This window comes from Perca flavescens, chromosome 12, assembly GCF_004354835.1.
Source record: "Perca flavescens isolate YP-PL-M2 chromosome 12, PFLA_1.0, whole genome shotgun sequence".
Classification (NCBI taxonomy): domain Eukaryota; kingdom Metazoa; phylum Chordata; class Actinopteri; order Perciformes; family Percidae; genus Perca; species Perca flavescens.
Window position 1 is genome coordinate 13,658,760 of NC_041342.1, and position 22,071 is coordinate 13,680,830.

A 22,071-nucleotide genomic window follows, 5' to 3' on the forward strand; every position below is an offset into this window, starting at 1 on the left:
TTGGGGGTGCTTTTCAGCCAAGGGGACGGGACAACTCCATCGTATTGAGGGGAGGATGGACGGGGCCATGTATCGTGGAATTCTGGACCGACATCTCAGTGAGAGAGCTGAAGATGGGTCGAGGATGGGTGTTTCAGCACGACAACGACCCTAAGCACACCGCCAAAGCAACAAAAGAGTGGCTGAAGAAGAAGCACATCAAGGTTCTGGAGTGGCCTAGCCAGTCTCCAGACCTGAATCCGATTGAAAATCTTTGGAGGGAGCTTAAAATTCGAGTTGCCAGGCGACAACCTCGGAACCTGAATGATTTGGAGGCTGTCTGCAGGGAGGAGTGGGCCAACATCCCTGCCGAAATGTGCACAAACCTTGTCACCAACTATAAAAACCGTTTGACATCTGTGCTGGCCAGTAATGGCTTTTCTACAAAATATTAACATGCTGTTTGTCCAGGGGGTCAAATACTTGTTTTTCCTCATCAGATGGTTATCAATTTTAATAAATTCATATGATGTGATTTTCTGGAATTTTCTTTGGGATTCTGTCTTTCACTGTTAGAATGTACATATGATAAAAATTGTAGATTTTTGCATTCTTTGTAAGTGGGCAAACCTGCAAAATCAGCAAGGGGTCAAATACTTATTTCCCCCACTGTATGCAGAAAATCTCCCCAACAACTGTAAACAGACTTTGATGTGTTAAAACTGTGGTGTTCCTCTTTAATGATATGCGTCTTTAATAGGAATCAAAGAGTCACAGACAGGACAGGGAAGTCTGAAAGAGACAGACAAACCTGTTTTCGATTGGGTCTTTTCATGGGATTTTGTTGGCAGTAATAAAAATATAGAATAAAAACAGCTTTATCCTGTAAAACAAGCATTTAAGCACAATAATGAATGTCACATCTACTCATGCCCACGCTCATTCGCTCACTCACGCCACACAATGTTAGAAACACAGGTATCTAGGCTGGACTTTTCAGGGGAGAGTGACCTCTACACATGTAAGACATGTCAACATTCATGAGGCAACAGTATGGATCCCCTCCAATCATTCTGATTGATGCTTAGTTTGGACGGGGATACCCTCTCCTTCAGGTTCTGATTGGTCCCTGATCATTGATGGACTCCGCTGTTCTTGCTCCGTGTCGTCCGGCTCAGGAGTGTGGGTGGGGGGGTCATAGTCACAGGCCAGCTCTGATTCCTCAGTGTGGGAGGGGCTGCAGTCAAAAGTAAACTCTGATTGCTCCTCGGTGAACGAGGGGCTCTCCTGGAGCACCAACTCCGACGACTGACTTGAAACGTCACCGGGGCTGGTTTCAAACTGCAAATTTGATTGGTCCGAGAAGTTGACGGGGATCTCTTTGTAGGCGAGATCTGGCTTGTCCACCACGTCAGGACGCTTGGGTTCGCGTGGCAATGAGAGCCCCCTGTGGCGGATGCAAAGCTTGTGTAGTTCCGTTACCTCTGATACACTTGTGCTGTTCCCACAGTCACGGAAACTGGCCAACGGAGGGCGCACTTTTACTCCAGTCACTGTCACCGAGCCCTCTATGGCTTTACGCAGCTGGAGATACAGAGCCCCAGCCGGCAGGGGGGGAGAAGAAGAAAGCAGTAAAAGGTAATAACAAGAGAGAAGGTGAGCATTATTGATCATATACAAAAAAACATCTATCAGAAGCTTAAACAAATACAAAAAAAAGGAAACATGCATACCTCTTTGAGAGAGACCACTCCAACCAGACGCCCCATGCTGGTGACATAGGCGTGATCCAGACCCAGCAGAGAGAAGATAGTGTGGGTCTGTGGAGGAGGAGAGATGGGTCATGGCCTTGGTACAGTCTCAGAGAGGGCTTTCATTTGCATTTTGGATCAGGGTCATAGAAATTACTATACCAGGATCAGACAACATGACTAGGCAAACATAAATTCTCGCTGTGAGACATGGCTTCGGACGCCAACTAATCATAGATTGCCATATTTTACATCGTGTGACGTACATAGGTAATAAGAAGGTGCCAGGGCCGGACTTTACTGTTTCACCTGGCAACAAAAAAACAATATGTATGTAGTCACAGTTTTATGAATGAAAGTGAAACCAATCAAGGTCCCTCTGCCCTGAAGATGGGCTCCATTTTTTACTTACAGTACTTTTGCTACTTTAAGTATATTTTGATGCAAATACTTTTGTGGTATGTCATTTTGAATGCATGGATTTTTCTTGTTACAGAGCATAATCTATTTCTACACTATGGTATTGCTATTTTTACTATACTTAAGTAAAAGATCTGAGTACATCTTCCACTGCACACTACATGAGATAAAATGAGCAACTGTCCTTCCTGATGCTCATTTAGCTGATATTCTCCAGCATTAATCAAACCATTAAAACACCAGAAACAAATTACATTCTAATTAAGTGTCATTAACTTTATTCAACATTATTCAACAAGGATTCATGGACCTCATTAGTTAGTGCCATGTCCTGTATGTTAAGCTGTAACGTTAACACCAGAGAGGACATTTAGGCTACACAATGAAACTAGATTTTGAAAGCATGAAGTTTGTATATTTCGGTCCACTTGTAAGAGGACTTAGCTAGGTAACTGCTGTAATAATATCTGGGACATTATTGTAAAATATTCATATGATAAATAAAATAGCCTACTATGGTAAAATGGTCAATGTCAGTTAGGGCTTTTTTTGTTGATATCGTACCTTATGCAGAGATGTTTGCTCCACCAGCTGGAAGGGAGCGGGATCAATCTTGCAGTTCTTGAAATCCACCGGCTCATCGAGCTGCTGCTCCTCCCACTCTGCTATCTGCAACGAGAAGGATGACGGGACACTGCAACTTCTGAACTCTGAGTTGTAAAAGTCATTTTTGCATAATTTCTAGTAAGTGTACTGTATGTCTCACGTCTGATGGGGACATGCCATCCTCCACTTCAGTAGATTCCTAAAAAGATTAAATCAAGTAAGACATACATTGTCCATGTTTACACACTGTGTACACTACATAGTGTACCAGCACATACACATTACACAGGGAGCAATCTGAATAACATATCTAGAGTTATGGGTCAAGCAGGGCACCTGCCACCAAGTACCCATAAAACCATACTGACAACACCAATAACACCATTAACCATTAAGAATCAAGCACCTTCAAATTAAACACACAACACATTTTCCAAAACACACGATGACACCACCACACGCAGAACAAGCATCACAGCAGCTTATGTTGAAAAGAAGATGAAACCGTTGCCACTTTAAAAATCGCCTCATCTCTCTCTCTCTCTCTCTCTCTCTCACACACACACATTGCTCTCTCTGCAAAACCACTCTAATGCTTTGACTGGCGCACTACTAATATTTTTGTCCAGCACTCATTACGTGTGTGTCGCAAGGCAACGGTTACTAAGCAACAGTCTCTAGGCGGCAGACAATCTTACCGCCATGGAGATCCTCACTCGTTTGGACTTGGGCTTTCTTTTTTCAGGAGGAGCCGGCCCAGCCGGGCTCTTCCAACCGGGGAGAGAAGGCATCAACAACACAGCACAACATTAACAGAGCATCTTACACGGTGTCACTGCAACATTGGATCCACTTTGACTTCTACTACTGGGAGAAGTCCCTGACATGCGAGCACAATGTTGCTGAAAGGGTATAATTACTACACCACAGATGAAAGTGAGAAAAAAATCTGTACATGAAACCCAATGTTCATACAACATTGGGTGATTGATACAGTGCCAGAATAAAGGTTTTTGAACATTTTAACATTTTTGTTTAGCACTTTGAGTTGCTATGTTTTGTAATTGTTCACTTAAGGAGCTTAAGGTTGAAAAAAAATTATCTTATCACACACTGTCTGACACCATCACATACTATTTAATCAGCTTCTTGGTTTCTATTGAAAAGCCTCGACAACTATCGGATAGATTGCCATGAAATTCAGTTCAAACATTCATGTATCCATCCATTGTCATAACTTTGATATTCATATGACTTTGCATTTCAGAGCCATGCATTTTGGTCATTTTGCTAACAAGGGGAATGGCATTAAATCGGCAACTGGATGTTAGCAATTAGCTCAATGGACCGCTGTGCCTCAATACAACCTTACGGAGCTGCTAGTGTGACTGTAGACTCGCAGTGTTGTTCACACAACAGAAACAAAGAAAGAATCACACAGTCGGGGCTGCATGATATTTACACTGAGGGAAATATTTGAAACCAAGACTCCATGTTTTAATGGCTGCATCATTACATCAAAGCTCTGTGGGTTTTAAACAATGACTGACCCAAGTTGTTAAAGGGGTTTAAAAATAGACAAAACTGTTTTACCTGACTGCCTGACACCATCGTGTATTGCTTAGAAGGTAACCAAAAAATGCTAGCATGTAGGATGTTCAAAAACGTTTGACTGGCGGTGAATCTGTTATTTAGTGAGGCGGCAATGACTCACAGAAGTTTTAAAACAAAACTCCACGGCATGAGATCACACAGGAAAACCCTGCTGCCTGTGGGTGGATCCTGCCAATCAGCAGGAGGAAGACGTGGACGGCATATGCGTGGACTCAGAGAGAGCATACACACCCATGCATACGATATGTGTCACATTCATACAGTACACTTGCACCCACACATGTATCCTTCTCTCTTTCTCACCTCCAGCAAGTCCTTGTCTTGGTCAGCACAGGAGAGGGTCTGAGAACCTCGGAGAGAAAAAACAAAAAACTGACTTTATTCCATTTGGATCTGCTTGTTCACAGAATCCTACATCAGTGTTTTTCTGTGTGTGTGTGTGTGTGTGTCTGTGTGCGCGCGCGTTCTTTTGCAGCAATGTAAAGCACGTACTATTTGGCGTCTCTGGGTCGCTGATGGCTGACACAGTTTTCAAGGCAGATTTTAGAGGGAGTTGAACGTTGGAAACCCCTGGGCTGAAGGAGGAAGACTCCTCTGTGGATATCTACATGGAAAATGTATTAACAGAGGAAGCCAGACACAAGCGTGCATGCGCACACACAAACGGCCCCAGAAGACACAGAAAAGACAAACAAGAGCACGTGCAGATAAACAAACAGGACAGCACAGGTAAGGGCACAGACGAAAGAGACACAGAAGACATGTGTTAATGTAAATGTAGAAATGAAGCACATTTATACAGTTAACAATTACCACTTACCACGACAGTGTTGTCCAAAAACACCATCTGTGCCTTTACCTACTGCTACATGCTTCACAGTACACATGCTGTGCCTGATCCATTTTTAATCTACCGCTACATCCCAACCCAAGCCAGACTTTGCCCCAGCCCAGCCCAGCCCAGCCCAGCCCAGCCCTGGCGCCCCCGCACGCCTCACACCTGTTGGGTGCTCACCAGGAAGCGCACCGCTTGGCGAGCGTTGGTGTTGGTCGAGGTGTTGATGTGGGTGTGGGAGCAGGGGGAGCTGGGCGTGCTGTCGGTGTTCAGGCTGGGCAGGGGATCGTGGTTGCCGTTGTCCTGGGCCAGCCGGCGGAGGTACTCCAGCCTCCGCTGGCGGCCCAGCTGCAGAGAGAGCAGCGACTGGAGCTGCAGTCGCTCTATGGAGCCCAGCAGGATCATCGAGTCTGAAGGAGAAGGAAGGAAGAGGAAGAAAAAGGTGACAGGAAAGTTGTTAGGGAGTGTAATGCAGACAAAGCTCACAGAGGTAAAAGTGGAACACCAAATGAAAAAAAAAAAATAAAGTCATAAAGTGGTTGCATCGGCAATGCTGATACAACCACTTCATGACTGATTCAGCATACAGTAGAACAAATGTCAGTTTTAGTAAGCCGTTTAGAGATTTAGTCTACACTCATTGACATACAAGGAACAATCTTCATGAAGACAGGATTTATTGCAGGATTGTTAAATTAGACTGCAGGTTGACTAAGTGTACTGTAAATTTTAAATGATAATTTTACTACTATCAAAAACGCAGGTATTACATCAGCACTAGTATCGAAACAACAGCAGCTTGTTCTAAAAATTGACAGGATCAAATTGACTAGTATCAAGTTGAACGCCGAGACTTGACTTACCGCTGGACTCAACCAGGGCCAGTGTTTTGAGCTGACCAGTCAGCAGCATCTCCTGCAGGTCTCGATAGCAAGAGATAAGAGTGATGTAGCGCACATCCCTGACCATGATGTCCTCCACTCGGATATTGTACTTCCTGAAAGATGGAAGAGGGGAGGAAGTGATGAGAAGAGGGAGCATGAGAGATGTGTATACAGGAGAGGGAAAGAAATGAAAGGCAAGAGAAGGAGAGAGGAGATACAAAACAAACAAGGGCACAGAATCACTTCACAATCAAGAATAACAAATATAAAAAAAAGGGTACAACTCCATCCTGAGCATTCATTGGAACGCTGCAAACAAAGACTCACTCGTGATGTCCCATGCCCAGCTCAGGTAGATAAGGGAGTTTCTTGATGCGGATGATGGAGTCGTACAGGGATGGTTGGAGCGACTGGGCCACGGCGTTGGCCAGGATCACAGCGATCATCACAGGCAGGATGTGGGAGATCTGACCAGTCAGCTCAAACACTATGACTGCTGTGGATACAGTGTGGGTGACTGCTCCAGACAACGCTGCAGCACCTGTGTAGGAGGGAATTAAAGAAACATCTTTTTCTGTCTTCTCTTTAAAGCCATTCATTCAGTTAATATGCGAGGTTTTAGTGCGTGACCAGGCATAATTTTTTTTTTTTTAACAGGAATTAAAAAATTAGACTGTTTAATATTTGATGCTATCTGTGTGTTATTAATCAGACAAGAGTTCCCTGCAAGACAGCAAATCCAAACCAGATTTTCTGCAGGATGTCATTCTAATTCATAACATTTAGCGCCACCCTGTCACACTTACCAGTGAGTCACGACCGTGGCAATTTTGTATGGAACGATTTTCTATTTTACTTCGGTCCAAAATGTAGTGTTCAGGTTAAATGGAATCAGTTTTCATCAGTCACATTCTATAAGCTGGTATGAAGTGATGAAAATGGCTGCAGCTTTGCAGCGGGGGACGGTTTCAATCACACAGGAGAGAGGGAAAGTGAAAATTGGCCTGAGAATTAGTTATCAAGGCAAATTAAATACAAAATGGTGATTTAAAGCACAGTGTGTAAAAAGCACTCACCAACTACAGCATAACCGCCGGGAACTATGGGATACACGCTGCCGTCAGCATGTATGCCATCAGGAAACATGGTTGCCATGACCTCTCCAACAAGTCTGCCAAATCCTGCACCTGTCCGTCACACGCAGAGAGGAAGGAGTTATTATAAGTGGTTCTTTACATTGCAGTAGAAATATTAGAAAACACAGTGGAATTTATTCACCGATAAGAAAAACTGGCATGAAGGCCCCGCATGGAACCGGCATGGTTGTGGCCACGGCGGACATCCAGAACTGAAACAGAAAGACAAGTGATGAATCACGGTCAGTCATCAAATCCTACACATTTTCTAGACATCGTTATGTCGAAGGCCTACCTTCATGATGATGAAGAGGATGAGTGTGATGAAGACGTTGACCTGTGGGTGTTTCCAGGCGTGGTGGTGGCTGGTGTAGTCAAACTCCTCCGCCACGCCGTGGCGGCACCACGTGCGGTTGTCGAACAGTGCGACCAGAGACTCGTGCTGCGTCAGCTGACAGGTCAACAGGAGAGAAAGGCTATGTGAATGTCCGTTTCTTATTCTACCATGCCTGACAGACCTGTGCAGGAGGCCTTAAAGCGCCCATATTATGCTCATTTTCAGGTTCATAATTGTGTTTTAAGGTTGTACCAGAATAGGTTTACATGTTTTTTTGGGACTTTTGTTGTACCGCACAGTTCTCTCTCACTGCTGCAGATCCTCTTTTCACCTGGTTTCTGTTTTAGCTACAGAGTGAGACCTCTTTTCATCTTCTTCTTCTGTACTATCTTTGATTGCACTCGCACATGCCCAGTAGCTCAGATGTAGATCATGTCAGCTAGCTAACTCTAGAGACAGTAATAGAAAGGTTGTTTCTCCAACTTTGGTCAGTTACAAGGCAGGATTAGCTGGGAGACTTCTTCTAAATGAGGGTGCACATGTAAGTAGTGCTTTTGTAGATTATGTTGTAGCAGTGCTTTGCTATTGAGATCGACGTAGCATGGCTAACGCTAGCATGCTACGAGCTAACGGTTGTGGTTAGCCAACTCATTTTGGACTGTGACGTCACAGTCCGAGCCGATTTTGAACAACTCACCAGGAGACTGAAGGCAGGACACATTCAGAAACCGTATCTCACTCAAAACAGCATGGATGGATTTGGATAAAGTATATTGAACTAAATTAAAATTTGTAATCTGTGCACTGCAAAGATACTCTAATTGTCATTTTGGGTGTTATTGACTTAAAAAAAAGAGAAAAAAATGCTATCAGGGTAAGATAATTTCACCTGCTTTACAACTCCAATTGTTTCCAATATTGTGTAGAAACGAAAAAACAAAGTGTAACTTGATGCCAGTTCAGCAACTTCTCTTATTCTGTTTTGCGTCAGGATTTTGATAATACTTTTTCACTGTCTGAAAACTGCACAGGACAAATAAAAGTTATTCTCTCGACTCACTAGCAGATGTTGTCTGAAAGGCTCAAAACCAATGTAAATGGCTTGTTATGCAGGACAATTGTGCAGTGCGGCAAGTCCAGAGGCAACACCAGCACTCAAATGGTGGGCTCTGCTACATCGCTAAAAAAAGCTCACACTACATTTTCCTTTTTTGTGTCAATTGTCAGACGTTTCCAGTGGCAGGACAAAGTGTCTGCAACCAGAGGATGTTTTATTTTTGTTTTTTATTTAGCAACTCTTAACATTCATCAATTAAGAAGCACACGTAGAAAAGCCTAAATTTAAAATTATACTAAGACAATAAACATCCGTTTTCTGTTGTTTGCATTTGTTCAAAAGCAAAAAGAAAATACTTGTTTTAACTTTGCTTTATCATTAAAGTAATCCATATCAGGAAAAAAAAAACGCAGCTATTGAACAATGTATGCTAGAAGTATATAATAAGAGGAGCACAAAATAACCCACAACCAACTCTCACTTCGTTTAAAATTACCATCAATCATGAAACGACAGTCAAGGCTGGCATTCGTGCTGTCATAAGAGTGTGAAAGTATTTTCTCACCTGTCCCGCCATGAACTGCCCGAAGCCCGGAGGGAACGTGAGAGTGGAGATCAGCAGGGTGACGAGAGCGGGATACACCAGACGCCTGACCGGAAGAGATGGACTGTGGGGTCATTAATGGGTGTGCTTATCACACTGTATGTGCTTGTTTGATTTCTGGGTGGTGAGAATGGAAGAACTATAAATGGCTCCATGCAATGTGTGAAACTGACCAAACTCATACAAGGACATCACCTACATCTCTCAATACTACATTAACATTGTGATATAAGCAAACCAATTTAAACACAAGCAGGATTTTGATCCTTCTTGGGTCTGGTTACAGTTTAACTGATTAAAATCTGGCTTATCGAGATGCATCTTAAATATTTGTTGGGATTTTAAAAGAAAAATACAATATTTTGGGAAATACACATGTTCACTTTCTTGCAAAGTGTTAGATGAGAAGATTGATACCCCTTCTAATGAGAGTGGTATCGATCCTCTCACCCAACTATCGGCAAGAACGCAAATAAATGCATTTCCAAAAATGTTAGAATCAGGAATAAGATACTCACTTCCTCAGCAAGAACTTGTTAATAGTCTTCTGCTTCCTCATGCACTCTACAATCAGCCGGTTCAGGTAGACAAACAGAGCACCACCAAAACCACAGGCAATCCTACAGACAGACAAAGACACACCTGTTCAGTCTACAGAAGAGCATCCTGGGACAAAACTGAAAAGCAATCACACTGCCACTGAAATACAATTTGACTGCAGCTGGTTAAGTCACTTTTCTGGGGCTTTTTGACAGGAAGCCAACCAATATTAAGTTCTTGTTTTTCTCTATAAAAACGTTTTGGCATCAAACTAATCAAATTTGGCATATGCTGATGTGGATACAGTCTCTACTTGTAATCAGCAGAGTAAAAAGTCAATTTCATGCCCCGTTCATCGAATACAAATCAACCTTCAGACTCTCAGCAGGAATGTGAAATGTGACCGGTTGGAGACTACAAACAATGATCTCTTCAGTAACTCAGGCTCCAAACTGCTCTGGGATCAGGACTCAGTTGAATGTGGCGTCAGTCCAGAGAAACACACTCACCCGAGGATGGCGAACGCCGGCAGCTCCTGAAGATCAAACGGAAAGTCAAGACGGAAACGGGTCTTAAAAAGAGCAGTGATGGTCTCTGAGAAAAAAGAAGATTGTTGTCACTGTGTGTAGACTGCAAAGCAATATGTCTATTTGTTACAGATGCACATATATTACACTAACCTTTAAAAGGGACTGGACACTAGTACAAAATGTTTATATTGGTAAACTGTATTAAAATATCTGCTTACAAATACAGAATCACATATTACGTGATGTTCAATTCTACACATGGAGGTTTAAATAATAATACTGACCCTTTCCTTTAAAGTGATTAATAATATAAAGTATGATGAAACTACTACCTAAAGCTTTTTCCAGTTGTAATTTTATAAGATCTTATTTATTATCAATCCAGAAAACTGAAAAAAACACACCGTAGCAAAGTCACACACAGAGTTACACAAACGCAGAAAAACTGCTATACAAATGTTGAATAAGGACTTTCATACATAAAAATATTTCCCCTTACCTTCCTCCTGGTTCCACACCGCCAGCACTCTGAATATGAAGGCACTGAAGGTGGCTGCAAAGAAGCCCCTCCAGTAGTTCCTCACCGCAAAAAACGTGGAAGTGACCTCAATACTGAACAGCACCCCTGAAACACACACACACACACACACACACACACACACACACACACACACACACACACACACACACACACACAAACACTTTAAAGACATTCCCACTCAAAGACTTTTTTCAAGAAATAGTTGAAAGTTTATTTATCCCAAGGGAGATTTGTCTTAGACAAAAGGCTGCCACATAAAAATACATATAATATGATACATACATGGACAGACACAATACATTAAATACATACATTGATGTATGGAAAGTGGCCAGGATAAGTTGGCAACTCCATCTGCAGAGGGATTTTTTTTTTAAATCTAAATTTCTAGACGTGGATCTAAGTTTGGATGAAATGGTACATTTTGAACCGACATCTAATTAGCTCCCGTAATTATCTACCATAACTAGATACCATTCAATCAGAGGCTGCAGCCATGTTGTCTTACCTCCGATGGGGGCAGCGAAGCAGCAGCCCACACCCACTGCACAGGCAGCCGACAGCATCTCTGTATTCCTCAGCTCGTTCTGTCCGAAAAGAGTCAGACAGACACACAAAAAAACACACACACACACACACACACACACACACAATCAAATCCCAACAGGTGCACATGTACGTGCAAATGCCACAAATACTGTACACAATACAACAAATGCATGTCTCATGAAAAAAAAAAACTGTTTACAAATGCAACAGTTTAAGCTGCTGCTGTATCTTTTGACATTGGATGAGATTACATATGAGTGGTGAGATATGGGAGGCCATAATTGAAAACCCAGAATTGAGTGTTGAAATCAATGCCTCGCTGTGATGGTTCGCTGAACAGAATCAAACGGCGCAGGCCAATGGAAAAGCATCAATCTAACTCTGCTTCTGAAATGGACAGCATGGATTACTAATGTTGATGGAATTGCCAAAAAAGAAACTATCTGACTTGTGCATTTCATACCTTGCTTCCCTCAAAGGGCTCTTCCTTTAGCAGTGGAAGAAAAAAAAAAAAAAAAAAAAAAAAGAAGACAGAAACGTTTGTGAGTGCGATTTGTACAAGTGCAGAAGTTACCTTCTATTTCTGCTCCTGGAAGACATCCAACTTATTATCCAAACCACACAAATTCAAAACAAGCGGCGAATGAGCTTCAGCGCAGTCTTGATTCAGCAGTGAACTGAATTATCTTTTTCCCCAAAATGATTATGTTTAATGGCTGCACAGTCGACCCCTGGACTATTTCAGTCTGTCTAACTGCGCTGACATGAGGTTTTCTTCCTCCTCATCACTGCAGGTTATCTTCCTCCGTATTGATGCTGATGCTGGTGCTGCTGGTACATGGAGGAGAAGCATTGCACACTTTCCACTGCCAAAATAGACAGAAGCCCAGGGTGTGGTCTCACATGAGTGGAGGTGAGAGTGTGTCCTGGGGAACGGCAGAAAGTCAAGTAAAACATCAAGGTAAAGAAAATCTGTGAGTGTGTGTGTGTGTGTGTGTGCTGCCTACTATACTTTCACACTTTCAAATGGACCCAAAATGCCTTTAAAAAATCTTTCAATTTCAAAAGTTAGGCACAAATTTAGGTTGTGTCTTTGGAAAAAAACAACAACTTTGGTTTAAAGTACTGTCACCAGTGGCGACGGCCACCCTGAATACAGTCGCGACCCCCGCCTCGCGAGTTTTATATGCCTAATATGCCTAATATGCTAATTAAAGCTGTATATTTGTCCTTTTTTTTTTTTAAAAGGACAACAAGGCTATTCGAAGAAAAATGAATCCGCTATTACATGTACACAGATACATAAAACATTAAAACAGGATTGTTGTGGAACTCAAAACAGTTGAACATGAAGGTGATATCAATCTCCTCGTCTCACTTTTGGACATAAAGCAAAATGTCATAAAATAGTAAACTATTCCTTTAAAGCTGCAATCTGTAATGTGATGTTGGAGGTGTCATGCAGTGTGACTGAATTTGAACTGAAGCGATTAAGTTAGAAGACTGGTATGACCTAACACAAACATGATCAATATTTTTTAAATATTTAAGTGTAGAGAGAGCACCAACTTCTGTAATGGCATGTTAATTAAGAAACGTCAATGATTTAATCTCTAATCTCTCGATTCGGAGCAGAGGAGCATATATAGACAACCGGCTTGGTATAAAGGCACACCGAGCCTGTTGTCTATATGGTCATCTGCTCTGAACCTAAACAGGCACGCTTCTGACTGCTACATATAGCTACTGTACATGCTAACTTCAGGGAAACCTGTAATCTTGGTTGCAGATGTTGTTATTTTCTCCCCAATTTCGGATCACATTCCTGCTGGAACATGTCCGGTTGGGTTGTTTTTGGTTTTGAAGCCTTTATTAATGATTTCTCACGATAGAAAGTGCCACTATACTCCGCAACAGTCAGTCTTTGGCTGCAATGACGGATGGGAAGGGAAGCCCAAGTGTTGACGTCGACACGTGTTTGGGTGCAATCTAGCATCTACCCAGATGCGGTATAACATGTAAACAGTGTATAATAGGTCTCTTTTAAAAGTAAACTCAAACAGGTTAAAATCTGTGCATCAGGAAATCAGCATTCCTTCTATAACTGTGGTTACCATCCTCACCATGTAAATCCCACCAAAAAGAGGAGCCATGAATTTGCTCAGGAGAGCGGCGCACAGACTGGCAACATGAACGAAGGGTCCCTGAGAGGAAGGATGAAGAGAAATCAGGATGTAAGTAGACAGGATATGATTAAAAGCACATTTCAGTAGAGCATGCTGCACTCAGGTTCAGGGGCATAAACCTTGCACGATTAAAGCCTGCTCAGACTCAAATTAAAAACAACTTTACAACCCCCCCAAATAGGAAAATGCAAGTGTTATTAGCAGTAAATCACTTTTATTTTTTATTTTAATTAGATTAGAAGAAGCTAAATGATTATATCCTTCCCAACAGGAAACTTCAAAAACTGTCAAGCAATCTGTCATGTGTCATTAGTATAGCCAAGAAGACTGTGATGGTAAGAGATGAAGGAAAAAGAAACCCTCTACCTCCTTCCCCAGAGGCATCCCACTGCCCAGAGCACAGGTCAGACCGATGACTTTGGCCACAAACGTCTTAAACGTCAGGTACTCCTTCAGGACAACCCCCCTCAGTATCGTCTTCATCTCAGGAATACCTGAACCTGGGTAATGAAAAAGAAAGAGGTGCCAGGTGGGATGTGGTGATGGAGCAGAGAGAAAGGATTAGTTGAAAGAAAAGTAATTACAGAGAGAGGGATGAGGGGAATAAATGAAGAGTGAGGGAGGTGGGTGAGGGGAAAAGCTGATTGATTTGCATATAGTTTTCTGTATGCACATCTCATCAGAGGGATATCGTATGGATTTCCTGCAGACGTGACCACTAAGACACCTACAGCATATGTCCTTGGAGGCCTTATGGTGCATTATAGAGTCAATTACAATATTCAAACACAGAAATATGACCGGAAATTTGAATATATTATGTTTATGCATGACCTGTTCAAATGTGTGTAAGTGTGTATGTGCGTCTTACCCACAGCCTGAGGAGCCAGAATCTGTGTGAATCCTGCTGAGAAAGTGATGAGCACTACAGGGTAGGTGACCCAGGCGATGTACTGCAGAAGCATGTTACTGTCCAGTCCACCATACATCCACTTCTGTGCTGCACACGCATACGCACACGCACGCACACACACACACAGACACATATACATACACATAACTTCATCTCAGTATAATGCAGTAGAAAACTAAACCATTTAACAAACAGTTTCCCCATCTAACAATATTTATCAGTTGTGAATATATTCACCCAATTCCTCTGATCTTCATTATAGGTTAAAATAATCGATTCTCCAACTAAAATCAATCTTTGTTTGAATGATCTTTTGGGGGGTCAATTCTTAATGTAAACATTAGGTTGCTTCTTGCTTGTACAAGAGAATCAGTCACTGAGAATCTCTTTTACCGTATATACAAGCAAAATTGGTATTGTAACCGAAATTTCCCTAACCTAATTGATATTGAATCGAATCAGATTGTGAATCGGAATCGAATGGATTTGGGAAATCATTGCCGATACCCAGCCCTTCTTCATTCCCACCCTTTGACCTCCCATCTCTGCCTTATTCATGCATTTGTCTGCACCTGTAGCAGCTTTGTGGCCTCCTCTTCCTTATTAGACAACACATTACAAGACATAAAGATACAGACCATTATATGGTATTTTACATCAATTTATCCTTTAAATATAAAAAAACAACACTTTATTAGCTCAATACAACTCTGCAGCAGAATGCCAGTAATATGTATTGATACCATCTTCACACCACACCTGACAAGGCCTGGGTTAATACTTTGCTGCCCTTTATTCACTGTCTATCTATCCACCTGTCTTTCTAGCACTTTCTTCTTTTTTTCTGGCTCTCTGTCTCTTTCCTACCTTCTTGGCAGAAGGCGATGGCGTAGTCCATGACCCAGCTGACAAGAGCCATGAGCAGCCCCAGCAGAATGAGGAAGATCCAGTCCTCCCCCACCCGCGAGATCAGGAACTTCTGGCAGCGGGACGCACACACTGAGGACACAGAGGAAGGGACAGAGGAAAAGGGGGGGCATTTTAGGCCTCTATTTATATAGGACAGCTGAAGACATGAAAGGGGAGAGAGAATGACATGCAGCAAAGGGCCACAGGGTGGAGTCGAACCTGCGGCTGCTGCATAGAGTAGTAAATCTCTATATATGGGGGCCTGCTCTACCAGGTGAGCTATCCAGGTACCCATTTTATTATATTTTATAGAACAAATGATTAATAGGATAATCGACAAAAATATTGGCAGATTAATTGATAAAGAAAATAATAGTTAGTTGCAGCCCTATCAGGAATGTATTTTGGTCCTAAACAACTGAGAGATTTGTAGACAAGATTCAGCAAATTAATGTCCATTATGTTGTATTCTACTCTGGTAACATCATTCTGAATTAGCTGAAATTTCCTGAACAGAAAGAAAAAAAACAATTATTCTCATGCTGTGTGAATAAAGAATCCAATTTCACATGAAAAACTAAAGGAGAATGGTGTATTATAAAGACAATGATTAGATTGGACGGAGAGATATCCATTTAACCGGCACGAGTGAGCAGCTGAAATAACAAACTGGAGGTTATTATGTGGTGAATATGTTGAGTGTGAGCAACACTTCATCCACCTCAAATATAAAGAATACAGAGACAAAACAAAAATGGGTCACGGTTATAAATTCTACCATTACATTATAATCTATAACTCTGAGCTAGGACAGCTAAAAGAAGCATCACTGGACTCATTTCCTCTCTCTTCTCTGCGGACACACCAAAACCTGGAATTCACTTCAACATTCAGAGCATTCATAGATGTGCACATCCCAAGAGAAGCTAAAGATATGCTACTAACACATTTACCAGATCCATATTTTACTCTCCCGCTTTGAAAGTCATAGAGGGATTAACACATCACTGGTTATAGACTTTTCTTTAATAGGATCGGTTGACAATAAGAAAAGTAAAGAATATCAACAGAATTATCCTTTAAGGCTGAATTGAGTTCCACTCTAAAACTAATTTTACTTGTGGAAAGTTTCAAGCTTTAAAAATTAAAGAATGGCTCCAAATAATTTCTAAAATCACATAAACATAACGAGACATTGTTATCCCTTTTATCCTTTACTTTTTTTTTTTTAAGATTATTCTTTGGGCATTTTCGGCCTTTATTTTTGACAGGACAGATGAAGACATGAAAGGGGAGAGAGAGGGGGAATGATGTGCAGCCAAGGGCCGCAGGTCAGAGCTGAACCCGGGCCCGCTGCATCGAGAAGTAAACCTCTATATATGGGCACCCGCTCCACCAACCGAGCTATCCGGGAGCCCATCCTTTACTTGTTTTAACAAAGTAGTTTTCTTTTTCTACAATAAATCAAATTTATGACTATGCTGGAAATTGGAAAAGAAGTAGTACTTCCCCTTCATGATTGTGTTCACAAATATTTCTTGCTGTTTGAATAACATTGCTACTGTCTAGACAATCATAAACAATATACTAAATGACAATGCATTAGTCTTTCAAGTGCAGGAATTCGGGTCACAGGGCGATGCTGAAGTCTCCTGAGGGAACTGTGTGCATGACGGGGCGAGCTGCCTGGCCACCTGCTGGATGTAAGTAGCCAACAGAGAACATACACATACAAACGCACTCATGTGCAGACAAACCCATCATACAGTGGGCACATCAATGTCAGAGAGAAATATTTAAACAATAAATATATATCTGTGCAGATTAACACACACACACACACACACACACACACACACACACACACACACACACACACACACACACACACACACACACACACACACACACACACACACACACACACACACACACACACACACACACACACACACACACACACACACACACACACACACACACACACACACACACACACACACACACACACACACACACACACACACACACACACACACACACACAATCCCGTTATGAAAATCACACCCAACGCCAGACATTTTCTCCACCTCTGCTAGTCCTGCATTGCATTACCTGAAGCCAACTATATGTAAATCAGGAATAAATCTAAAAATACCGACATTTTTTTTCAAAATAACTGCAGTGAGGTAGTACATATTTCCCGCTCTTCATCACGACCAGTAACAGAGCCCTTGGCTGCATGTGTAGGCTGCCTTTTTCAAAAGCTGCAGCTCCAGTTACTGATCTGAACCGAGGCACACTCATAGTCCATCATCCACAGAGGTGATGTTCCCACACAGATACATCATGAGAGGAAAACACTAAAACTCCCACATCTACCAAATCTGAAGGTTCTCTCCTTTACTTAACAAGACAACAGCAGAACCTGTCCAGCCTGAGCGTCTATCTAAAGACAAGGCTAAAAATACAAACATAGCTTGATCTACGAACACATAGCACAGACAGCAAGCGCTCAAATCACTCTGGCTGGCTCCTGATCTGAGACTGATTGTTTTAAATGGCTTCCATTACAGCAAGCAAGCGAGGCTAGGCTGATATAGTGTAGCTTTCACCTGTGGTGCAATGTATCAGATCACTAGTCACCAGGACAAAGAGGCAGAAACGGCTTGTGGAAAAAAGCCACACTGGCTCACTTGTGCAAACACATGTGAAAACAAACTGGATTGCTCTCCTTTTACATTTTCTCAATTTTTTTTTTTAAGAGATTATCTAATCATGTTTTAAGACTTTGTGTTGATTTTTGTATCTAAAAAGGTCAGTTCAACTAACCTGCAACTAACCTGTCCAGGACAGGTTCAAGTCCGTGGGACCCCCAAGACAGAATTCAGACAACTGCAACTACATTTCCCATACTTTAGGGAATGTAGACAGGAAGTATATTGTCGTCATGGATTCAATGAGTTACAACACGGGCTAAAACTTGAGCCAATTTCTAAACTTCTCTTTGTTTACATTTTGGCACCATAAAAGTATGCCAATAGATGTACAAAACACCTACAGTATCCCTGTATGACATTGATACTAAAGAAAACTTAAAAAAAATGTTTTAAAATTATCAGGCATGATTATAAAGGCAATTTTAACATATTTAAACCCAAAAGATAATTTAGTTTATGATGACAGAAGTCTAGGAAAACCAGGAAATTCTAAGGATATTCAGTGTGAATAGTTTTATGGGGACTATTTCTACAGCAGAAAGTAGTTTAAATTTGGGTGAACTGACCCTGCATTGCATCTCTGCTGACTTGCAAAAAAATCCCTTTGATTTCAGTAACTTGCATTTATTTAGAAAAATACGTTTCGGTCTTAGACCTTCATCAGTTAAATAGGAGTACATCAGACTAAAAATAGAGCTCTCTTCTTGTGCCACTCTGTTATCTGCGATCATCTGGGAAGACTAGACATAAAATAATCTGACAGTTCAGATCAGAGTTCTCACAAAAATACACACACCCCAAAGCAAATATCTCTCCACAATACACAAACACACAGATGTGTACACGGTGGGCCACTGGCAGCCAGCAGAGGGGGCAGTCTTTGTCTAACATTTTGACAGCCCTTATTGGCTGGAGGTCATTGCTCAGATCAGTGGTGTTCACATCCTCTCCTGCTCCCTAGTGTCAGGCAGCTGCTCTGTTGTACACAATGTTGTCACAACTTTAACCCATGCCGGACACGGTAGGGGCACACGCACACACATACACACTTTGTCTCCGCAAGAACATGGTGAAGACGATTTAGATCTTCATCACTTACAATGGCACTTTGCACATGGCTCTTTCTCATAATCCAGCAGCTCTGCAGCACGACTGCGAACACTGGTGTTCCTCCGCAGTCCTCCACCGTCCCGCACTCCTCCATCCCGTAGGCGGGCTGCTTCCTCCTTGGCATACACACCCAGCTCCTGGGTGTATCGCCCATACATCTGTGTGCAAAAAAGACAGAAAAAAAAAAGACAGCTTTTATGCAGGTGGTAGGCAGTGGGAGACAGTAAAAGAAATGTCATAATTCAGTGTTGGGTCAGCTCAGAGTTAAACAGGGCCAGGTGTTGAAAAATTCACTGCCTGCAACTCAGTCTTTTTAGGAAATAAAAATCCACTCCGTTTTAACTCAACAGTCGTGCAATTACTTCTTTTCAGAGAGATGAGCAGACAATGAGCTCCACCTGCCAGCTCCCAGCTGATTAACTCTGCAGGGCCGCCACACAATTGACACCTAACGATGAGAGGAGTTCTCAGCAAACAATGCATGATCAATCATGTATAAAGCCTGCGCCTGAGCCATGTGTGCTGTTACATCTTTGGTGCAGTTTTAATACCACAATGCAGCTTTTCAAATATCTGTTTGGTGTGATGGTTGTAGTCGTTGCTTTGGCTTGTGATGTTACTGCCCAGCGTCACTGGATGTTGCCTCACCAGCAAAACCAACCTCCTCTTCCTTCTCCGCGGTCTCAGCAACCATTTACGGTCCCTCCACCTGCAGCTCCCTTTGATAAATGCCAGGTAACACAGGCAAACAAGATCCAGTGTGGGACTGAAGAGATCACTGCTAAGCAGTGTGAAAACATAAACTGCTGCTTTGATGGGCAGCAGTGCTACTATGGGAAAGCAGGTGTGTGTGCTCTGGACTAGTTTCCAGTGCCTCTCAAGCGCTGCATGGAAAGGGTAAAATATCTGCTGCAACTTTCTCATCTATTTTCTCCTCACCCAGTGACTGTGCAGTGCACCAGGGATGGTCAGTTTGTGGTAGTCGTGGCTCGAGATGCCACTCTGCCCCACATAGATGTGGAGTCAGTCAGCCTGCTGGAAACAAATGACCCCTCCTGTACCCCTGTGGGCGTCACCTCTGCTTTTGCCATCTTTCAGTTCCCTGTTACTGCATGTGGTACTACACTCAAGGTGATTGGTGCAGTTTTTGCTTTAGCTAATATATGAGAAGTTATTAAGTCTGACTAATTTTTATTTTTTTCATGTTATAAAATGTCAAATTAAAAGAGGCTGGCATGAGTTACCCTGGCCCGAAATTCAGTCTATAATGATGTAAACATGAGATATCAGCAATCGTCACATTTGTTAAGATTGAAACAAAATGTCTACCTTCATAAATGACAAATTGGTTTCCTCCTGCAGGAGGATGAGAGTTACGTGGTATACGAGAACCACATGTCTTCTTCGTATGAAGTGGGAATTGGACCCAGAGGATCAATCACCAGGGACAGCCATTTTGAGTGAGTGTGTAAAATTGATCTCTATTGGTTTTATGGTCCACTGAGATTTAAAAGTCCTCCATTCTCTCTCTCCAACAGGTTATTGTTTCAGTGTAAGTATTCTGGCTCAGCTGTGGAGGCTCTCATTATGGAGGTGAATGCTGTTCCTCCACCTGTGCCGGTCGCTGCTGCAGGACCTCTTAGAGTGGAGCTCCGACTGGGCAATGGGCAGTGTCACTCAAAGGGGTGTGTGGAGGGTGAGTGGCACAACAGCCTTATGATGCCAGCTAGTTTAGAATTTGACATACTAAAAGATCTTATGATTGCAGAAGAGGCAACGTATAGCTCCTTCTACACTGCAGCAGACTACCCAATCACTAAAGTGCTGAGAGAACCTTTGTATGTTGAGGTGAGCATCTTGGAGAGGTCTGATCCAAACCTTGTTCTGAACCTGGAGCACTGCTGGGCCACCTCTACCCCCAATCCTCACAGCCTGCCGCAGTGGGACCTTCTGGTTGACGGCTGTCCCTATCATGATGATCGTTATTTAACCACAGTGGTTCCTGTGGATGGCTCCTCTGGGCTTATTTACCCAACGCACTACAAACGTTTCATCGTTAAAATGTTCACATTTGTGGATCAAAACACCTTTTCTACAAAGCAAGATGCGGTAATATACTCATGGCGCAATAACATTAGTCCCTAAGACAACTTAGTCTAGTTGTGGTTTCCTACATAATATGCGACTTAATTTTTCAGGTGTTCATCCATTGTGCTACGGCAGTGTGTTATCCCAGCAGCACAAACTCCTGTGAGCAGCCATGCCAGCGACAACGTAAGTGACCTAAGATTTTGACAGCTTGTCTCAACCCTGCTCCTGGAGAACTAAACAAAAGTGTGGTAGTAGCTCTCCAAGAGCAGGTTTGGAGACTACTATAAAATGCCATTTCCGTCATGAGATGGTATTCCTGTTGAAAGCTTCATAAGCCACAGGAGGCTGCCAAATAAGTTGTTGGCACTACAGTCGCCTTATGTTGCCTCCTCACGGTGAGATATACATTTTTAATTTGGGGGTGAAAAATTATCCATCGGAATAGATGATTGGTGCAAATGGGAAGGGAGTTCCTTACTTTGGAGGAGCTTGAACCAAATGGTTGTATTTGTGCTTTACAAATGACTATCACTTCTATGAGATTATGAACTTGTCAAGTTATGATGCACTTTCCATCCTTCTCTTGCAGGAAGAGCTGTGGCTGCAATAAGGAAAGTTTCTTCAAGTCGGAGGGCTGTAGTATCAAGCTGACTGAGCAGAGTCAGTCTGCTCCTTTCAAATCAGAGAGATGACAGTCAGATCTGGCAGTCAGATTTAACCTTTTTTAATAAAAAGCTTGTTAAAAGCTCTTGCTTACAA

General features: G+C 42.3%; 2 protein-coding genes across 2 annotated transcripts; one reads left to right on the top strand and one right to left on the bottom strand.

The window, feature by feature from the left end:
* Positions 1-691: 691 nt before the first annotated feature.
* clcn2a (chloride channel, voltage-sensitive 2a) lies at positions 692-19,555 on the bottom strand. The gene is made up of 24 exons (XM_028594454.1): positions 19,211-19,555; positions 15,350-15,481; positions 14,441-14,569; positions 13,936-14,069; positions 13,507-13,587; positions 11,847-11,870; positions 11,343-11,421; positions 10,793-10,918; positions 10,273-10,357; positions 9,742-9,843; positions 9,185-9,269; positions 7,521-7,676; positions 7,368-7,437; positions 7,166-7,276; positions 6,417-6,630; positions 6,069-6,202; positions 5,371-5,615; positions 4,863-4,974; positions 4,674-4,720; positions 3,455-3,523; positions 2,917-2,955; positions 2,715-2,819; positions 1,713-1,799; positions 692-1,563 (listed from the first exon to the last, which is right to left on the bottom strand). The coding sequence occupies exons 1-24, from the start codon at positions 19,458-19,460 to the stop codon at positions 1,048-1,050; spliced, it is 3,132 nt and encodes a 1,043-aa protein (XP_028450255.1). The 5' UTR covers positions 19,461-19,555; the 3' UTR covers positions 692-1,047.
* A 140-nt stretch (positions 19,556-19,695) lies between these two features.
* LOC114566099 (zona pellucida sperm-binding protein 4-like) lies at positions 19,696-22,071 on the top strand. Its single transcript, XM_028594453.1, has 7 exons — positions 19,696-20,065; positions 20,165-20,352; positions 20,584-20,681; positions 20,760-20,917; positions 20,990-21,330; positions 21,420-21,495; positions 21,902-22,071. The coding sequence occupies exons 1-7, from the start codon at positions 19,699-19,701 to the stop codon at positions 21,961-21,963; spliced, it is 1,290 nt and encodes a 429-aa protein (XP_028450254.1). The 5' UTR covers positions 19,696-19,698; the 3' UTR covers positions 21,964-22,071.

Bases quoted from the DNA above. Each gene is read 5' to 3' on its own strand.
- clcn2a (XM_028594454.1), bottom strand. From the start codon at position 19,460: ATGACATTTCTTTTACTGTCTCCCACTGCCTACCACCTGCATAAAAGC. The intron at 14,070-14,440 runs GTAAGACGCACA...TTCATTACCCAG, and splicing joins TCTGGCTCCTCAGGCTGTGG to GTTCAGGTATTCCTGAGATG. The intron at 7,677-9,184 runs GTGAGAAAATAC...TTGACCTGTCAG, and splicing joins GGCAGTTCATGGCGGGACAG to CTGACGCAGCACGAGTCTCT.
- LOC114566099 (XM_028594453.1), top strand. From the start codon at position 19,699: ATGCATGATCAATCATGTATAAAGCCTGCGCCTGAGCCATGTGTGCTG. The intron at 20,682-20,759 runs GTGAGTGTGTAA...TCTCTCCAACAG, and splicing joins ACCAGGGACAGCCATTTTGA to GTTATTGTTTCAGTGTAAGT. The intron at 21,496-21,901 runs GTAAGTGACCTA...CTTCTCTTGCAG, and splicing joins GCAGCCATGCCAGCGACAAC to GAAGAGCTGTGGCTGCAATA.